Raw genomic sequence first — 18,271 nt, 5'->3', positions numbered from 1 at the left:
CAGAGTTATACAAGGAGATGTGAGGCAGAGAGAGAGAGAGAGAGAGAGAGAGAGAGAGAGAGAGAGGTCTTCCATCTGATGGTTCACTCCCCAGGTGGCTGCAATGGCTGCAGCTGCGCTGATCTGAAGCCAGGAGCCAGAAGCTTCTTTCAGGTCTCCCACACGAGTGCAGGGGCCCAAGGACTTGGCAATCCTCCACTGCTCTCTCTCCCAAGCCACAGTAGAGAGCTGGATGGGAAGTGGAGCAGCTGGGTCTCGAACCAGCGTCCATATAGGATGCTGGTGCCTCAGGCCTGGGCATTAACCCGCTGAGCCACAGTGCCAGCCCCTGATTTTTTAAAAAGTCTGTTGATTGATCCACTTACATGGCATGATCCAAAGAAATCCCTGAAAACAAGCCCAAGCCAGTTTGCAAAGAACCATCTCTTCATTCTTCTGCTTTAGAGCAATTTTTTCGACTGAGATACAGAAAAACAATCTAACTTTTCACATACACTGAACATCTGCTTTCTTCTTCCAAGGATTCAGCTGGGGGAGGGGGAGACTTACATAGTTAAGGTAACCTCATGGTCTTATAAAGACTCAAAAACTGCCTACAATTTTTTCAACTTATTCAACTAGACTCTCAAGTTTCCTAATGCTCCAAGGAAAAGGTTCTTAAAGTATGGGGCTTAATTTATAGATTTATTAATAATTTTCAGATTGTTAAACATTTAAGGTACATAAGAGTCAACCCTCCATCTACAATTTGAATATGCTCTGTCTCTCTAAAAGGCAGAAAAGTGATGTATACAAATATCAATACTGAATTAAGAATCCATAATATTAGAAAATCTTTACTTACTAAACAGCAATATTTCCCTTATAAGCACAATTAGTGCTCTGCACAATGATAAGTAATCATAAATGTAAATCATGGTAAATAACCCAAAATCAATTTCATATTTGTCTCCCACTGTTTTTGTAAAATACAGTCTTTGAGGGAAGGTTTTCCTTTACCAGTAGAAGAAAACTCTAGCAGGTCCCGTGATATCTCTATGTACACTTAGAAAATAAAAATCAGTTGTGGGACAGTAGAAGTCCCAGTCCACTATAATAAGCAGCAATTTTATCTTCTTTTAAAAATTAATCTACCTCACCCACCCCTAGCCAGTAACTTGTAAACTGAGCTGTCTGGGATGTAAAATAAAGGAGGAAAATGGGGGTGCAAAGTTCTCACTTGACTGTACTACTGTAAAATGCCTTCACACTCTTAGCCTTACAGTTCTCTCTCTCTCTCTCTCTTTCTCTCTCTCCCTCCCTCCCTCCCTCCCTCCCTCCATCCCTCCATCCCTCTCTCCCTCCCCCTCCCTCTCTCTCTCATTTTCATAAGTTCTCAGACAATCCCCTTCTGGGCTCTTTAGGTTGTAACTCCAGGGACATGGATGATTCATTCTATCACCCTTCAACTCCTGGTTTCCTGGTGATCCACTGCTCAGAGACTGCTGGACTTATTTTTCCCTGGCAGTCTTCTTATGCAGGAGTCCAAATAATTTAGGAAAGCATCCTCTCCTTTCCTGGGTACCCTACCTATTCCCCACTCACAGTGGAGTTCAGTTACTGTCGAGACCCAGCACTCTACTTAGCATCCAAGGACATTTTAGCCAGCCTTTCACTGACACTTAGGTCAGGAGAGTGTCAGCACAGCTAAATGTACTTCCCAAAGACCACAAGAGACAGTCAGCTCTCAGAGTGCTGTCCTCTGAAACTTGTCCCTAGAGACTGGATGTGAGAAGAGTCACTATTCAGGCACGCGCGCGCGCGCACACACACACACACACACACACACACGCCTCCCTCACCAGGGCATGACAAGTACCAAATAATAGCAAATGCTATTTTCTAAAGAGATTGTCAACATAAAAAACTCTATAATCTCTATCAATGTGATCCTTTCTAATATCCTTCTTGGGCATGAAATATATTTGTTGAATTTTTTTTTCAAAAATCTGCATCTTGATATAGCTTGTTTTGGTATCTGATATCTAATGCATTTTTTAAAGAGAAGTTTTTTTTTTAATTTTTTAACTTACTTGAAAGGCAGAACAATGGAGAGAACGGTAGGAAAGAGAGAGAGAGAAATAAAAATAGCAGGGAGAGGAAGGGAGGAAAGGAGGGAGGGAGGGAGGGAGGGAAGAAGGAAGGAAGGAAGGAAGGAAGGAAGGAAGGAAGGAAGGAAGGAAGGAAGGAAGGAAGGAAGGAAGGAAGGAAGGAAAATTTTCCATCCACTGATTCACTCCCCAAACAGCCACAACATTCAAAGCTAGGCTAGGACAAAACCAGGAGCCAGGAACTCCATCCTGGTCTCCCTCATGGCTGGCAGGAGCCCAAGTACTTGGGACATCTTCCACTGCCTTCCCAGGTATATTAGCAGGAAGCTGGATTGGAGGTGAAGCAGGTGGGACTTAAATCAACACTCCAATGTGGGATGCTGGTTTTGCAAGCCACAGTTTAACCTGCTGTACCACAACATCAGCCCATGATATCTATTATATTGATGGCTCAGATAAAACTAAAAAGTAGGTCTTATTGTATCAGTATATAATTTGCAGGATTGGTTTCCCCAAAATAAATGTCTTTAGCAGGTGGTATTATATCAATATGCAGATTGCTTTACTAATTTCTGTGCCACTTTTTGAAAAGGGTTTAATTATAATTACACTTGCAGTGCTATTTGCTGACAAGTGTCCATAATCAAATACTATGAGAGAATCCATATGCAAACAGGCCTCTGCTCTTTCACCTTATCCTTTAGCACTAATTTGTCTCTGTGCTTGGGGTTACTGATCTCGAACAAGAAGACTGGACACTGAGTAAGAGTTTAAGACCTAAATGTTGGGAACAAATTAGCGGATGAACCAAGGATATTCAAATCCAGAAGAGGGATGAAAAGATATTCCTCCAGGTTCAATATGACTTCTTGGAAAGAAGTAAAATGATATGGGAAAAAGTCTCCAAAACTCAGAAAGTTATAAGTCAGCCTTGTTAGGAAGGTGGCCTCTGAAGAGAGAGAGCTGGGTTCAAAATATGGTTTCAACTCTAGTAACATCAGACACATTAACTTTTCTGTGCCTTACTTTCCTCATCAACAAAAAGATGATAAAAAATGTACCTTATGGGTTTGTAAGATCTAAAAAACATACAATCTGGGACCACCAGAAAACACTGTTGTTATTATTATCATCATTAATATTATTCCATCCAACACTTGGCAGACAAGATCAATACATTAAAGGCTTATGGAAAGCCATACAAAGTGTGTCAGAGAGTTATTCCTGAACCAAATTCCACAGCCTTGTCAGCACTCAGGTATGAATAAATTCTAGAAAACGGAATATAAGTAAATGAATATCGACAGGCATGTCCTGTAAAACATCCCTTAATAATCCTCTCTATGCCTCCCTTCTTCCACAGAAAACTTGCAAGGCTGCAGGTGTGCATGCTGGGAGACACTGAGAATGTCACTGATAAGAAACACCCACTTTAGAGTAAAAGGGAAAAAAGTTCTGTCTTTTCAAGGCACTAAGACTTTGGAAATTATTTTTATGGCAACTAGGATTAACTTATACAAAACATACTTACATAAAGCATGATTTTAGCTCCTATAATTTTCTTTAGGATAATTTTTAAAATTTTAAATTTTTAAAAATCAAATGTCAAAGCACTATAATGAAGAAAAGGAAATTGGAAAATTGGAGTTTTCTAGTTTTTAAGCCAAATCAAATTTTCCCAGTCTTACTCTCTTCTCTCTACCGGGGAAGAGAACTATTTCACACTGTGTGATACATTAAAGGATCAAGCTCTGGGAATGAGAGTCTGAGGATGAGAGCAATCAGTAAAATGGGGAGTGAGGGATATGTGTGAATAATCTTGAGGGAGAAAAAATCTAAATAACATTGTGATGGAAAAAAAATCCATTTTTACCTCAGACTTCTCCTACAGACTGATACACACATTAATCCTCTGTATAATGGCTTTGTGGGAAAACTGTCCTTAAAGAGATAAGTGTAGAAATTGTCCATTATGCATTCAAGAAATATTTAATGAGTGCCTCTTTCAGGCCAGGTTAGAGATGCTGCTGAATTTATGTAGAGAATAAAATATAAAAAAACTCTACCCTCATGGTGCTTACTTTATAGTTCAATAGTCAGAAAGGAGATTGATGGTCAGGGCCGTCGCTGTGGTGTAACAGGTAAAGCAACAGCCAACCGTGCTGGCATCCCATATGGGTGGTGGTTGAAGTTCCAGCTGCTCCACTTCTGATCCAGCTCTCTGCTATGGTCTGGGATAGCAGTAGAGGATGATCCAATTCCTTGGGCCCCTGCACCCACGTGGGAGACCTGGAAGAAGCTCCTGGATCCTGACTTCGGATTGGTGCAGTTCCAGCCATTGGGGCCAATTGGGGAGTGAACCAGCGGATGGAATACCTCTCTCTCTCTCTCTCTCTCTCTCTCTGCCTCTCCTTCTCTCTATGTGAAACTCCAACTTTCAATTAAAATAAATCTACCAAAAAAAAAAAAAAGAATGTGCTTTTAAAGAGGAATTGGGGATCATTTTATGAAACACTGCTGCTAAGTCATGTAAGAAGATGACTGAGAGGCTATAACTCAATTTAGCAAGCTGAAGCATTTGGTAACTCAACACACGCCAGATAGTCTTTTCATCGCATATAACTCTCTGACAACAGTTTCCCTTTTAGCAGGGTTATAAATTATTTCACCTGAACTCTTTTTATGCTTCTATTTTTACAACATCCCCTAATAATATTGTTCTGTTTATTTTTACATGTTTTTATAACTAACACTGGTACTAACTGCAAGTCATATATTTTAGTTTTTAGATAAAATGGTAAGATTCATCTGGATGGTGCATCAATGAAATTATTTTAAACAAAATATAAAATTGAACTTTGAGCTGTGTTTTACCCAAACAGAAGATTTGCACCACAATAGGAGCTACCATTTATTGAGCATTGACTGTATGCTAGGTAATGTGCTAAATACTTTAAATGAATTGCTTTACTCAACTCTTAAAGTAATTCTGTAAGGCAATTCCTATGATGATTTCTACCTTGTAGGTAAGGAGACTGATGCTTAGAAAGTAAGAAATTTATAGGAAGAATAAGAAAGAAAGAGAGAGAAAGGAAGGAAGGAGGGAGTGAGGGAAAGAAAGAAAAAAAAGGGGGTGGGAGGAGAAGGAAGAGAGAAAGGTAAAAACTTGTATGATTTTAATAATTGTTTCCATAGTTTAGGTTTGGTGTCAAAATCACTGGTTCTGTAGCTTAAGACTAAAAATAAAATCCCTTGAAAATCAAAGAATATCATGCAAAGATAGCAAAATTGGCCATACTTAATACATAATGCTTCATCTGCTCATTTAATTTTTCCTATTAGCTAAATTTATTTATATTTACAAATTTACATGATAATTCACTTATTTCTAATTTGCCTTGATTCTTAATTCTGAGGCTAGTTTCCATCGCCTCAGCTTCTGGTTTGGATGGGGGTTTTAGGAGTCTCTCTTTTTCAAATGCATACATTACTGTCAACATCGTAACAGAGCAATCTCAATGATGGTGACTGGAACTAGCTAGGGACTTAGCAGTTTTTCATTTTTAATATTTCCAAGTCTTTTATTGCTGTTTCCAGGAGGCATATAGCAACCAGAGAGGCAATAAGCCTGCAGACATTTCCAGGCCATAGGAGTGTCAGAAACCATTCTGGAAATCTCTGTAGTCATTTTTTTTTCTGCTTTTGTAGACCAAACTGATCTGTATAATGAGGTAATGTCTCTGCTCATGAAACAAAGGTGTGCTGACAAAATGCCTTATCACTGGAGATACCTTTACTGGAAGCAGAGATGAACTGTATATTGAGAATCACCTCTGTTCTTTCTCTTCTGCCCTACATTGGTATATCAGCAATGTACTGCTGTGTAACAAACCACCCCACAACTTAGAGACTTAAAAGAAAACTCACTTATTATTGCTCAAGAATATGTAAATCAGCAATTCTGACTAAGCAGTAGTTCTAACCTCCCCTGGGATGACTCATGAAGATGCAGCTGCCAGGAAGTGCAGGCTGTCATCTAGGACACTTCAGTTCTCCTCTGCATGACTTCTCACCTCCAGTACCCTGAGCTAGACTTCTTTCCATAGTGCTTCCAGAACAGAATTCCAAGGGGGTGAACATTAAAGCTCCTTAGGCTTTTGAGGTGTAGCAATGGAAGTCATAAAAAGTTATTTCTATCATATTCTATTCATCATAGCAAATCATAAGCTCACTCCAAATTCAGGATAGACTGACATAAATAATACATTATCTGGCTAGGCACAGTTTCCCTTAATCACAAGTGCTCTCTGGCCATGACAAAAGGTTAGTTTCTCAGATTCCACCCTGCAGAACAGTATCCAAAAAAAGGGAATATGGCCTCCTACAGGGCTATATGCCCCAGAGAGAGAGGTACCATTTTCAGATCTGCACAAAAATGCCCCATGTGTATTAACTTCTCATTAAATAAAACATCTGAGAGAAATTACTTGGGAAGGAAGAAGGCTTATTTTGATTTACAGCTCGAAGGTTCACAGAGTAAGCCTGGGCAGCCCCAGTGGTTCAGTCAACTGGTGAAGCCAGAGGATGGTAAAGGGACAATAAAATGGTAAGACAGAAGCAGAGAGCAGCTAGGGCCAACTCTTTAAATAGCCAACCCCAAACCACCTTCCAGGGACAAGCCCACAATAACCTAAAGACCTCCCATTGAGGTTACCTCCTAGGTGTCATAATTAGATTGAGCCTCCATCCTTAATTCACTAACCATTATTACTAATTCACTAGCCATTAATCTAAGATTGTGGGGACCAAGTCCTCAATACATGGTCATTTGGAGGACATCAAAAATTATCTAAACCATAACATTATTGAAAAAGGGTATTCCTTGCTGTGAACTCTAGATATGGTCCTCTTCTCATGCTGTGTACCCCCTAAATGCCCAAGAAAGACCAGGAGGCCCCATGGCACCAGTGCCGCCTTTATCTCAGTAACAGCCGCTATCACCCCTGCAATGGCTTTGCTCACTGCCACCTCCATATATTTAGGACATCTTGAAGAAAAATAACACAAGTAGCGCAAGACACTCACTACTCATGACCCTTCTGTGAACGTCTCATCTTTTCTCTATTCTCATGTAGAAGATCAGGTCCTTTCCTTTATCAAAAAAATTACATAAAGATACACATACCTGACCTTAATCCTCAGCTCACAATTTCAAATATCTAATTTCTATTAACTAATTATGATTAGCCAGGCACTGTACTACATATATTAGCTAGAATGCTTCATTTAATCCTTTTAACACCATATAAGATAGGAATAATTATCATTTTTATCAATGACAAAACTGAGGTATAGAAAGAATGATAACCCAATTCCAAGAGGTTTGGTACTAAAGACTGTACATTAACTTCTGTGCTATCTTCAATGTTTTTCTTTCATCTGCAGAATAAAGCTCAAATACCTAAGTCTGGCAAGTCCACTAACATTCTCAGAGATGGCTTGTGGTATATGATCATACTGTGGTGTCTCTTTTTGAAGTGTTGAAGGTAGAAACCCTAAGATCTAGCCCCAGATTCATTTTCCCTAACTCTCCTTTATCAGTGCACCATACTCGTGTTAGAAATCCTATGACTTAGCTCTGCAGCTAGTTCATGCACCCTTTCACACAGAAAGCCTCTTTATTCATTTGCAGTTAATAATTTGAAGAAACATTGTTTTATTCAATTCCTTCTATGTGTCTACCACTTAACTCATTCCATTTTCACAGCTCTATTAATAAGTAACATTATTATAGTCCCTTTACAGATTAAAAAAAAAAAAAAAAACAACAGCACAGGAAGATTAGCATTCTATACAAAACCATACAGTTCTAAGTAGCAGAACCCACATTCACATCCTGGAAAACTAGTTCTGGAGCCTGTGATCTTTTTTTTTTAACTTTTATTTAATGAATATAAATTTCCAAAGTACGAAATATGGATTACAATGGCTTCCCCCCCATAACGTCCCTCCCACCCGCAACCCTCCCCTTTCCCACTCCCTCTCCCCTTCCTTTCACATGAGGATACATTTTCGATTCTCTTTATATACAGAAGATCAGTTTAGCATACATTAAGTAAAGGTTTCAACAGTTTGCTCCCACACAGAAACATAAAGTGAAAAATAATAGATGATTTTTTAAATGATGATTAAATCAGATCAGACCTATTGTCATGTTTAATCCCAGTGAGAGTCAAGTTGGGAATTGATAATTTCTTCTTTTTTTTTTTTTTACAGAAGATCAGTTTAGTATACATTAAGTAAAGATTTCAACAGTTTGCACCCCCATAGAAACACAAAGTGAAATATACTGTTTGAGTACTCGTTATAGCATTAAGTCTCAATGTACAGCACATTAAGGACAGAGATCCTACATGAGGAGTAAGTGCACAGTGACTCCTGTTGTTGACTTTACAAATTGACACTCCTGTTTATGGTATCAGTAATCTCCCTATGCACCAGTCATGAGTTTCCAAGGCTATGGAAGCCCCTTGAGTTCTCCGACTCTTATCTTGTTTAGACAAGGTCATAGTCAAAGTGGAGGTTCTCTCCTCCCTTCAGAGAAAGGTACTTCCTTCTTTGAAGACCTGTTCTTTCCACTGGGATCTCACTCACAGAGATCTTTCATTTAGTTGTTGTTGTTTGTTTGTTTGTTTGTTTTTTTGCCAGAGTGTCTTGGCTTTCCATGCCTGAAATACTCTCATGGGCTTTTCAGCCAGATCTGAATGCCTTTAGGGCTGATTCTGAGGCCAGAGTGCTGTTTAGGACATCCGCCATTCTATGAGTCTGCTGAGTATCTCGCTTCCCATGTTGGATCACTCTCCCCTTTATTTATTCTATCGGTTAGTAGCCTGTGATCTTAACTCCCACCCAATGCTATCTCTCAATATTATGTATATGTAGTTCTTAGAAATATACGTTCTTGAATAGTACTGTAGGACCAAAAATTTTATTTCTTAATGATTTTAAAATGATTTTACAAAATGAAGAATTACCAAGATATTTAAACAACCAATTCCTAAACAAAAACATTTTATTAAAAATATATTTTACTACAGTATTATAAATACAAATTTAATTTACATAAGCACAATTATTCATTGTTTAAAATTCTATGACTTTAATTTTCAAAATTATGATATGAAAATTGACAAACTGTTTAAGATAGAAGGGATGAATATAGGAAATATTTATGGAGAAAACACTTTCAAAACATACTGAGTAGCCAGATATGAGAAAAAACAGGATGGGGAAAGTAAAGGATGACATCCATTTGAAAATAGCTTACGATAAAAAAGAGAGAGGTCAGAAAACATCACCACTCACATTTCTTTTTTTTTTCACATTTCTTTTTATAAAAAATGTGTGCTTTATGTAGCTAATTCTTCTCAGCCATTTATTAAAATATCATAGCTAATGACTCTCAGAACATGAGGTTAAATATGCTTTCTATTCATTATGTAGTGCCCTATAATTTTAATCCTTGTGTCCTGCCAAATTGAAACTTTCATGTGTTTAAATTAAAAGTTGTTTGTATGAGTGAAATCCACTGCATTGTCTGCATACATGTTCAAAGCAATAATACTAAATATAAAAGCCAAAAAATTTTTAATGACTAGGACTTATTGAGTGCTTAATAAGCATTAGTACACACTAAGTGCATGTTAATGACATATATCTTGTGTGCAGCAAATAATATGGTCTCATAAGTCATTTTGTTATTATCATTCTTTATTTTTCACAGAAAAAGATAATGAATTAAACTAGTTGGCCAGGAAACATCTGTTCTCAAATCCTGATAACAAATTAGGTTACTCAGCATCCAAGAATTCCTTCCTCTGGTAGTTGCCAAGCCTGCAGTTGACTAAACTTAATTCATCTTTAAGTATTTAACACATGCTGCATATTATGTAAAGGGCTGGGAAAACAAAAGATGAGAAGACATGGCCTCTCTTCTTAAAGAACTCATTGCCCAATAGGAGCATGCATGTGAAAGCACACTATCACAACACAAGGTCATGGTTAATCAGAGAGTAATGGGGGTGAGGTGTCCAGGCATATCGAGTTAATAATAACATATAAATAACTTAGAGCCAGCAGAGAAAAGATTAGAATTAGAAATTAGAAATTAGAATTAGAAAATAAGTAATTAAGGTCTTAAGATGACATCTTCCTGGATTGTCTATCTGGGTTGGCACTAAATCCATTAACAATTATCCTTATGAGAGATATACAAAGGAGAGATATACAGAAAGAGAAGATGGTCATGTGAAGATGGAATCAGAGATTATAGTTATCCAGCCAAAAGTCAATGAATGCCTACTGCACAAGAAATTGGAAAAGGCAGGGAAGGATATTTTCCTTTTGGGGAGGGGAGTTTTGGAGAGAGTACAGTCTGTAAACACCTTGAATTCAGACCTCTGGCTTCCAGATCTGTGGGAGAAAAAAGTTTCTTGTTGTTGTAAACAATTAAGAACGTGGTACTTTGTTATGATAGTCCTAGGAAACTAAAACAATTATCTCCTAGGAAACTAAAACAGTTATCAACAGAGCTTCTGTGGAAGGAATCTAATGTATAGTTGCTAAGTTATAGCTGATTTAATTGAGAAAGTATTGGGAACTTACACTGATAGTCCTGGACATAAATAGATAGGCAAATGAGAATTAACCACTGGCTCCCATTGATAACCTTGATAAGCACATTTTCAGCAGAGTGGTGGGCTACTACAAGGAAAGAGAGAACTTAAAGAAAATAAGTATGGGAAACCATTTTAAGGAGTTTTGCTAAAAATTTTGTAAATAAATCAGAAATGGGGTTAATGGAGTCAGGAGAGAGAGATTGTGCAAAATGAAAAAGTAATGACATGTTTGTACACTGAGAGAATGAGCCAATAGGGAACAGAAAGCCGCTGATTCAGATAGAACGAGCTGGTGAAGCAATGGTGCTTTATTCTCTTTAAACTGTTAACACGTCTGACATCATCCCTACCTTTGAGGCATTTATATTAAAGTCCAAATTAGAGACTTTAAACTAAGAATAACAAGGGGATTGGGTGCCAGAAAGGAGAGGTAAAAGTGCTATGAGAATGTATAACACAAGAACCTAATGCTGGGAGAAGGGGTGACAGTGGTGGTAGCAATCAGTGAAGATATTTGTTTAAAATATTTATTTATTTGAAAGGCAAAGTTACATGGAGAGAGAGAGAGAGGGAGAGAGAGAGAGAGAGAGAAACTTCCATCTTCTGGTTCACTCCCCAAATGCCCCCATAATGGCAAAGGCTGGGCCAGGCCAAAGCCTGGAACTCCATCTGAGTCTCCTACATGGGTGCAGGGGTCGAAGCACTTGGGTCATCATGTGCTACTTTCCCAGGCACAGCGCCAGGATCAGTATCAGAAATGGAGCAGCCAGAACTGGAACCAGCACTCATAAGGGCTCTTGGCACCACAGGCAGTGATGCCACAAAACCCAAAAAACAAAACCCGTCACTATGCCACAAAACCCATTAACAGCGAAGCCATTTAAGAAAAGATTTAGAAGTTGAGTCTACAAATGGTTTAGAAAGTCTTAAATGTTGTTAAAATGAAAAGCGGAATCAGTTCAATTTACCGAAGTTTCTTGAGCAAGAAAAATGTTCCAGAACCATCCAGTATTCCAGGCTGAAGGGTCAGAGATTTCCATACATGTGGGATGTATATTTAAGCCAAAGAAAAGGAAATGACAAACAAGAACCATCTGATTGGTTGCAGTTGGCCATGGCCATATTTGGCAGCCCTCAACCTCTGATTGGCTGGAAGTTCAGTTGCCATGATGGGCTGAGATTCAGTTGCTTGGCTACAGGGGTATTAGGTTAGGTTAAAATTTGTTCACACATCAAGCTAAGTTATAGCTCACTATGTATGGAGGCTATATTAGAAAAATGTACTGTTCAATTAGTAGTCAGGGTTAGACCAAATTTATTTCAGTTCAACAGTTCAATCTGCTCAAATGTGAAGCAGATTCAAAATCATTTCTATTGATCTCATTTGATTTGATAATTAATCCTATTTACTTCACAAGATATGCTAGTTTTTTTTCTCTTTGCTTTACAAATAGATACAATAGCATTATGAAATTTAAGAACTTAAATTACAGATCCTTTATCTTTCAACTAAGTCAATCACAATATTACTTTTGTCCTCAGTTATCTGCTGTATTTGTAATTTATTGGCAATAAAAACATAATGACTAAAACTAAGATCAGCTATTCATGACACTTTAAATATTTAGAAAATCCATAAATTGCCTGTAACTTCTAAATGCATGTGTCTTCAATGATATATGACAGTGGTTAAAAGAAGTGTTTACTTTTCTGACATATTATTACAACATTATATATGTATGCAAGCCATTTTCATAGATAAAGATACATTGAGAATAGAAAAAAAAATCACATGATGAATTTCTCTAACTATTTCAAATCCTCTGGGAATTGCTTTCCCAGATTGAAAAAAAATGTTGCTCTGTCAAACCACATACAACCAAATCAATTTTCTCAGTACTTTTGCAGAATACTAACAAACTATCTTGATGAGAGAATATTCAGGTGAACTGGTCATTTTTTCTTTCCATTTCATTGCATTGTTGCCATAAGCCAGTTGCTGATAGTTTCTGTCTTGAAAGTAGTCTTATCTCTTTAGGTAACTCAACAAATTAAGACGGTTGCTTAGTTTAGCTAGGAATAAACAAATTTTTATCTGGTGGAGACTGAATTTTATGACTCCGATTATTCGCAATTTTCTCTCACACAAATCACTTTGGTTCTTTTCCAAAATTGTTTCTTTATTGCTTGTTTTGTTTTACAAATTTCACCCTTTTCTTAACTTCTCAATTTTTCTTTTTATTTTCTGTATTACTAGTCACACTAGAAAATTAAATACGTATCAAGCAAAATAAAAAAGACGTACATTTATTCACTTAATAAAATGTTTTGAAAGAAACCATCTGAAGACATTCTTATTACACATTCATTAGTGGTTATGTTCAGGTTGTGTTTCAGTCACCTGGGGCTGTGTTATGGATGTGTTTTATGTCTCTCTCACTGTGTCTCACAGATGAATTTACCCCTATTTATTATTCTTATTTCATCTCCATCATTAAGACCATAAAACTACAATTTCCTTGAAGGCAAGCAGAGACATGCACTGTTCTTGTGTTTAAGTATGTAAAGGACAACTGCTGTCTAAGTATTCACTACCTGCAACACTTGTAAAATACCTGGACCAGTGAAAACACATAGTGGGAGTTCAGTAATCATTAGTTGTCATCCTTATTATTATTTCATAGCCATATTATTAGGAAACATATTTCTATGATTACAAATTTGTATGCATAAGATTTTAAAAATCACTGTCGAAAAAGATTTGGACTCTACAGGCAGTTCTTCAAGTTGCACGTTTTAGCAACAAGCAAAATACATGAACTCAGGCCACTAGAGGGTCATTTATTAACCATAAGTCACTGTGACTCAGTGCCTCATACTTCAGCTCAAAACTGAAGAAATATTTCACAAGTTTGGAATAGCTGAGGATCTAGGGACCTCACATTGGCTGCTGATGGAAGACAGAAAAGATCTCATACATGGACAGCTCCAAATGAATGACTTTTAACATCTGGTTTTCAATGTATAAAAGCCTTTTGAATTACAGCAATGCTACAGTGGATTTCTTTAAAAAAAAAAAAAAACTAACCATTACTGAATGGGCTCTAAAATCAAAGCCTATATTATAGAATACTACTTTGTAACTTGTTCCTCACATACTGCTCTCTTCATTCATTCAAAACATTTTTTACTGAGCATACTCTACACCACACTAAGCAGATACTGCTCTAAGATCAGATACATAACAATGAACAAAACAAAGTGCCTGCCCTCATGATGCTACTAGCAAGGACATATTAACAGATGCATATAAAAATAAACAGATGGTGTAGTAGGCTAAGTCTCTGCCTGTAGCGCCAGCATCCCATATGGATGCCAGTTTGTGTGCCAGCTACTCCACTTCTGATTCAGCTCTTTGTTTATGGCTTGGAAAAAACGTGGAAGACGGCCCAAGTGCCTGGGCCCCTGCACCCACATGAGAGACCCAGAAGAAGCTCCTGGCTCCTGGCTCCTGGCTCCTGGCTTCAGATCGGCCCAGCTCTGGCTGTTGTGGCCATTTGGGAATTGAACCAGCAGCTGGAAGACCTTTTTCTTGTCTTTCCTTCTCTCTGTCTGTAACTCTGCCTCTCAAATATATAAAAATAAAGTCTTTTTAAAAATAAATAAATGGACAATTCAGTTTTTTAAACCAAACAGGTAGTAGTACATCCTCAGAAATGACATATGAGCCACACATAAAGAAATGAAGAATTAAGCACTGTAGATAATGGCAGTAGAGTATTTGAAGCAGAGGGTAAGTGACACAGCCCTGAGGTAGAAGCACGGGCAATGATTTCCAGAAACAGCAACTTTCCAGGAACAGAGTGGCTAGAGCCACATGAAGCACAGGGAGAGCAGTAGGGGGGACATCACTTAAGCCTCTGTAATGCAGTAATGAGGAGTTTGAATTTCATGCTACTGTGTTGTTTGCCCAAATAATCACATTAAAACATAATCCAAACTTTTTTAGAGGAGTGTTGGGACCAACAATTTTCTCTTGCAATAGACAGCCTCCATAGCTGGATTTTGGCTTGACTTACCCTCTCTGCTATAGGAAGAACTCCAAATATAATAATTAACCACTTCAGAATCTTGGGTTTAGATCAATGATAACTCAAAGACAATTGCAATTGAGTTCTCCATTGGCTGGCATCTGGAAGCAAAGCTTGAGGCTGAATCAACAGACAGAATCATTGTCTTGGTCCTTTCCCTAATACTGATGTATTTATCGACACTCAACTGTTTCAGGTCTCAGTTCCTCATCTTAAAAAGCAAGGCACAGAACTGGTAACTTTTAAATTCTTTCCCAACTTTAAAATTATTTGAGACATCTCCATTTGTTTTGTACTGGTTGAATTCCTAATAAAATATTTCTAAAAAGACAAAAGAAACAAAAATAGATCCCTTTAATTCACCATTTATTATAATTTAGAGGGCTAATAAAATTTAATTTGTATAATTTTACTTATGAGTCCAGTAGATCTTGTATTATTATTCTCACTATTTAAATGTAAAACTGGGACAGGTGCTGTGGTACAGCTGGTCAAACCTCCACTTGGGATGCTGACATCCCATACTGGAGTGCATGTACAAATTCCATTACTGAGCTTCCAAACCAGCATCTTGCTAATTTTCCTGGGAAGGCAAATGGCCCAAGTACTTGGGTCACTGCCGCCCATGTGGGAGACAGGTGGAGTTCCAAGCTCCTATGTTCATCCCAGCCTACCCCCAGCTGTTGTGGGCATTTGGGGAGCAAACCAGCATATAGAAGCTCTTTATCTCTGTCTCTGTCTCTCTCTGTCACTCAGCCTTTCAAATAAATGAATAAATACGTAAGCAAAAATAAAAGTAACAAAACATAATCTTACAAAATACATATGCAAGTAAATAGTTGCAGGTTTTCAGTTTTAAAGAATTCTCCCATCTCATCCTCCCTCAAAAATAAATCCATGAGACCTTCCTTCTAAGCCCTGTCCCATACTTCTCACAACAGACTGGCATCAGACAGATGTGGGTTTCATTCTCAGTTCAGCAACTTACCAGCTGTATATCCTATGCAACTTGGTAAGCCTCCCTATACCTCCTTACATAAAAATAAGGATTGGAATTTAATTATCACTCAAATTCTAATAACTATTATTAATTTTATTTTTTATTTTTATTTCCAAATGCTTTTTGAACATCTAAACCTATTCGATTCTATTCTTAATTCAAACTCAATATGCTCCCTGTCATCACATCACATTAGGTTCAACTGCCTTACAAAAGAAAATATAAAATATTATAGACTCAGAGACAGTAAGGTTTATTTGTCTCTTGTACAAATAAATTCTTAAGAGAATTAGTTTGGGGTTAGAATGTTCTCCTTAATCATTAGAAATTCCCATGATATGGTTTCCACCCTCAAAGTCATCTCAGCATCCACGGTACTGCTGGACCTCCATGCTTTTAGGTGAAGGCAGTAAGAACGAGGGCAAAGGTAAGGGGTACACCTCCAGATGAGACTCCATCTTTCATTCGTCTTCCAGGAAGTTCTAAGACAACACTTCTGCTTCTATCACATTACTCTGCATTTAGTCACGTGGCTGAAATCAGCTGTAAGGAAAACCAAGAAATATCTCTAGCTGAGCTTATTCTATGCCTGAATAAAGAGAGGAATTTGATACTGGAAAAGAAATGGAGAGTAAATTCTGTTTAAGTAACTGCCAGCTTTTGCCACATTTCACATCACTTAAACATGTTCCTTCTCAAATGTTTCAAACAAAGCATTAGCATCCTCCCCTTCACAAATCCAAACAAGAAATAGTTGTGTTCTTAATGCCTTTCTCTCCTATGACACTCAAATCAAACCAGTAACTAAACGCAACATTTGCCAATCTCTCCTTCTCCAATAGTGTTACTAACTCACCTAAACCACAGAATGATTTCCCACATGCTCTCCTTAACTTTGAATCTTTCCCCTCTTTTATCTCTTTTAAAGACTACCATCAGGTTATTATGTGGAAGCAAAGCTCTGATCACGTCATCTCCTTTTTGCTAACATTTAGAAAATCTGCATCGCATGAGGAAAAGGCCTGAATCATTTGTCTGACAGAAAGTTCTTTTTACGTATTTATTTATTTATTTATTTGAAAGGCAGAGTTAGAGAGAGGCAGAGGTACAGAGAGAGAGGTCTCCCATCAGCTGGTTCACTCCCCAGATGGCCACAATGGCCAAACCTGCACCGATCCAAAGAGTTTCTTCCGAGCTTCCATGCAGGTGCAGGGGCCATAGGACTGAAGTGGAGCAGCCAGGACATGAACCAGCGCCCATTTGGATGCCGACACTGCAGGTGGTGGCTTTACCCGCTACACCACAGCACTGGTCCCTGGCAGTAAGTTGTTGTGACCTAACTTTTGTGACTTAACTTATTTCATTGCCTTGGAAAAATAGCTGGATATTCCAGTTAAACTGATCCACTCATGGATACTGTGCTTAACCTGTGCAGCTTTACCCCTGATGTCCTTTCTACATTGCTACCATACTGTTTTAGTTTGGGTCCTACCAGAAGAAGATGCTGGAATAATAGTTTCTAAGAGTAGATAGTTTATTTGGAAAATGTTCTCAGAAGCATAATGAAACAGGAAATGAGGAGAAAGAAAATGGAATAACGGATGCATTAATGAGCAGGTTACCACTGTGAACCCCTGGAGCACAATCCAGTTGAGAACCTCTGGAAAACACATGGATGAGACACCTAACTGTTTTCCTGGAGGAGATTAGGAAGCCTAGTCTGACAGTATATTCTTTCCTATATATTCTTTCCCATCTTGCACACTGAGAGCCGCCCATGGAGAGTTAACACTTTTCCATTCCCCTGTCGAACTGTGTAGAGGCAAGCAAGCTCCTTTGGTTCCAGAGAAAGCCCTAAGGCAAAGAAGCAAAAAGGTGCTGGTATCTGACTTGGAAAACCATCTGCATTGCCAAGAACCATCCAGACCTATAATTGTACTCAAGTGGGCAGCACATCTTAAAATCAGCTACAAGGAGCAAATCCCATCTATACTAACTTCAAAAAACTTTCAAGGTAACGCCTCCTTGAAGTTTTCTCTGATCTTCCAAATTTGAATCATTTGATCTTACTTGATCTCTCTCCATTAGATCACTCCTTTATTCTTGTGGATATATTTAATGCAATATCAGACTGTATACTTCCTGAGACTAAGCTTTGTATCTAACTATATAAGTATAAAATTTTTAGCTCACAGGACAAGAAACAAGCATCATACACTTTTGAAATCATTGTGGCAATAAATTATAAAAAAAGTTTTCATTGTGTTAAAAAATATATGCAAAGGAACACTATGATTTTCTTACAATATTTGAACTGGAGGATTCATTTTAAGTGAAATAATTGTAATGAGTTCAAATATCATTAAGTATTTGGTTTAAGTAGCTTGTGAAAATTAGGCTGAACTGTCAGTT

The 18,271-nt window shown here is 37.8% G+C and overlaps 1 protein-coding gene across 6 annotated transcripts in view; it reads right to left on the bottom strand.

The window, feature by feature from the left end:
• Nucleotides 1-18,271, bottom strand: part of MACROD2 (mono-ADP ribosylhydrolase 2) — a 2,173,823-nt gene that overhangs the window by 1,691,002 nt on the left and 464,550 nt on the right. Inside the window, exon 1 of one of the 6 annotated variants that reach the window (XM_070052108.1) lies at nucleotides 11,737-12,230. The exons of the other annotated variants lie outside the window; for them this stretch is intronic. Coding sequence (XP_069908209.1) covers nucleotides 11,737-11,773 — 37 coding nt within the window. The 5' untranslated portion in view covers nucleotides 11,774-12,230. Of the gene's footprint in view, nucleotides 1-11,736; nucleotides 12,231-18,271 lie in introns of those variants that run through there. 6 annotated transcript variants of the gene reach the window in all.

Source organism: Oryctolagus cuniculus, chromosome 11, assembly GCF_964237555.1.
Source record: "Oryctolagus cuniculus chromosome 11, mOryCun1.1, whole genome shotgun sequence".
Lineage (NCBI taxonomy): Eukaryota > Metazoa > Chordata > Mammalia > Lagomorpha > Leporidae > Oryctolagus > Oryctolagus cuniculus.
Note: the sequence above shows the minus strand (reverse complement) of the source record. Positions and strands in the feature narration are given on the sequence as shown.